Here is a 1,198-nt window from a genome sequence, read left to right as displayed (position 1 = left end):
AGTGCTGGGTGCTGTGCCAGAGAGAGAAAGGTGCTGTGCCGGAGAGGAGGGAGGAATTGGGGCTGCTTACCAGCAGCTGCTGGGGTTTGATGGAATTGTCCGTGTATATGCACAGCTTCTCGGCTGTGAGGGGGATTGTCTCTTTCAGCTTGGAGGCCAGGAACATGCACACCGCCCCCAGCAGCTGCAGATGGCACTTCCGAGTGGGCACCACAGCTAAGAATCTGTCCAAGTAATTCATGGCCAGAGGGAAAACTTCTTCTTCGCACTTCTGCTCTTCGCAGACCTGCAAGTGAGGAGCGTGGGGAGGGAACGATGGGGCAGTCCGGGGAAAAACGGGGGTGGGAAGCGAGAAAGAGACAAGAAAAAATAAATAAATGAGTGAACCCACCAAACAGACCACTACTTCCCTTGCTTTTGCTCCTATTTTTGTTTCCCGGGGAGCTAAATTTTGGGGGAGGGGGAGATCTGTGGAGAGGCTGGGAAGGCTGTCAATCGGCTTTCACATTCCTTTAGTTCATTCAGTAAGAAATGAATTCAAGACACTGTGTGGGAGAGCCGAAAAGCCCCATCCAGCAGCAAGAGAGCAGCCTCGGACTTTTTTTTTTTTTCCTTTGCGACCCAATTTTTCTTTTTTATTTCGTCATATTTTCAAAAAATCGATAAAAAATATCAAAACTTCCCCGGCGGTCCCGGTTTTGGGGCTGGTGGCATCCCGGGACGATCCCCTATCGTTTCCGACAATTGTAAAAATTCCCCCGCCGGGTGTCCCCCAGCCCTGCGCCCCTAATCCCGCGTTGTGGGGGAAGGACGGGAGACATAGCGAGGGCGAGGTGGGGTGGAGAGAGCCCGAGCCGCCTGGATCCTTTTAGCAGGCAGCGAGGAGCAAAATTCTTTTAAAAATTTACAAAAAATCGGAGCCGCGGAGAAAAAGCACAAATCGCACATGAAAACCAAGCGGGGAGTCTGGGCTTTCCAGCCCACGGAGTTTAACTCCGGAAAGGTCCCCCCCGAAGGAGATCCGAAGGGGCAAAGGATGGCTGGTGGGGCCAGCGCAAGGCAGGCAAGTCTGCGGGCCCGCTGCCGCTGCGCCTGAAGCCTCGGGGCGAACAGGGGGTTCAGCGCCGGCCCCACGGCCCCGACACACCGGGGGTCCCGTTCCGCGGGGCCGGGGGGCACCCCCGCGCCCCCCGGGAAG

The 1,198-nt window shown here is 56.0% G+C and overlaps 1 protein-coding gene across 1 annotated transcript in view; it reads right to left on the bottom strand.

The window, feature by feature from the left end:
• CCND2 (cyclin D2) overlaps positions 1-1,198 on the bottom strand; it is a 26,416-nt gene that overhangs the window by 24,743 nt on the left and 475 nt on the right. The window contains exon 2 of the mRNA XM_005426405.2: positions 71-286. Coding sequence (XP_005426462.1) covers positions 71-286 — 216 coding nt within the window. The remainder of the gene's footprint in view (positions 1-70; positions 287-1,198) is intronic.

The sequence above is a fragment of the Geospiza fortis genome, unplaced genomic scaffold (assembly GCF_000277835.1).
Source record: "Geospiza fortis unplaced genomic scaffold, GeoFor_1.0 scaffold8, whole genome shotgun sequence".
NCBI classification, from domain to species: Eukaryota; Metazoa; Chordata; class Aves; order Passeriformes; family Thraupidae; genus Geospiza; species Geospiza fortis.
Note: the sequence above shows the minus strand (reverse complement) of the source record. Positions and strands in the feature narration are given on the sequence as shown.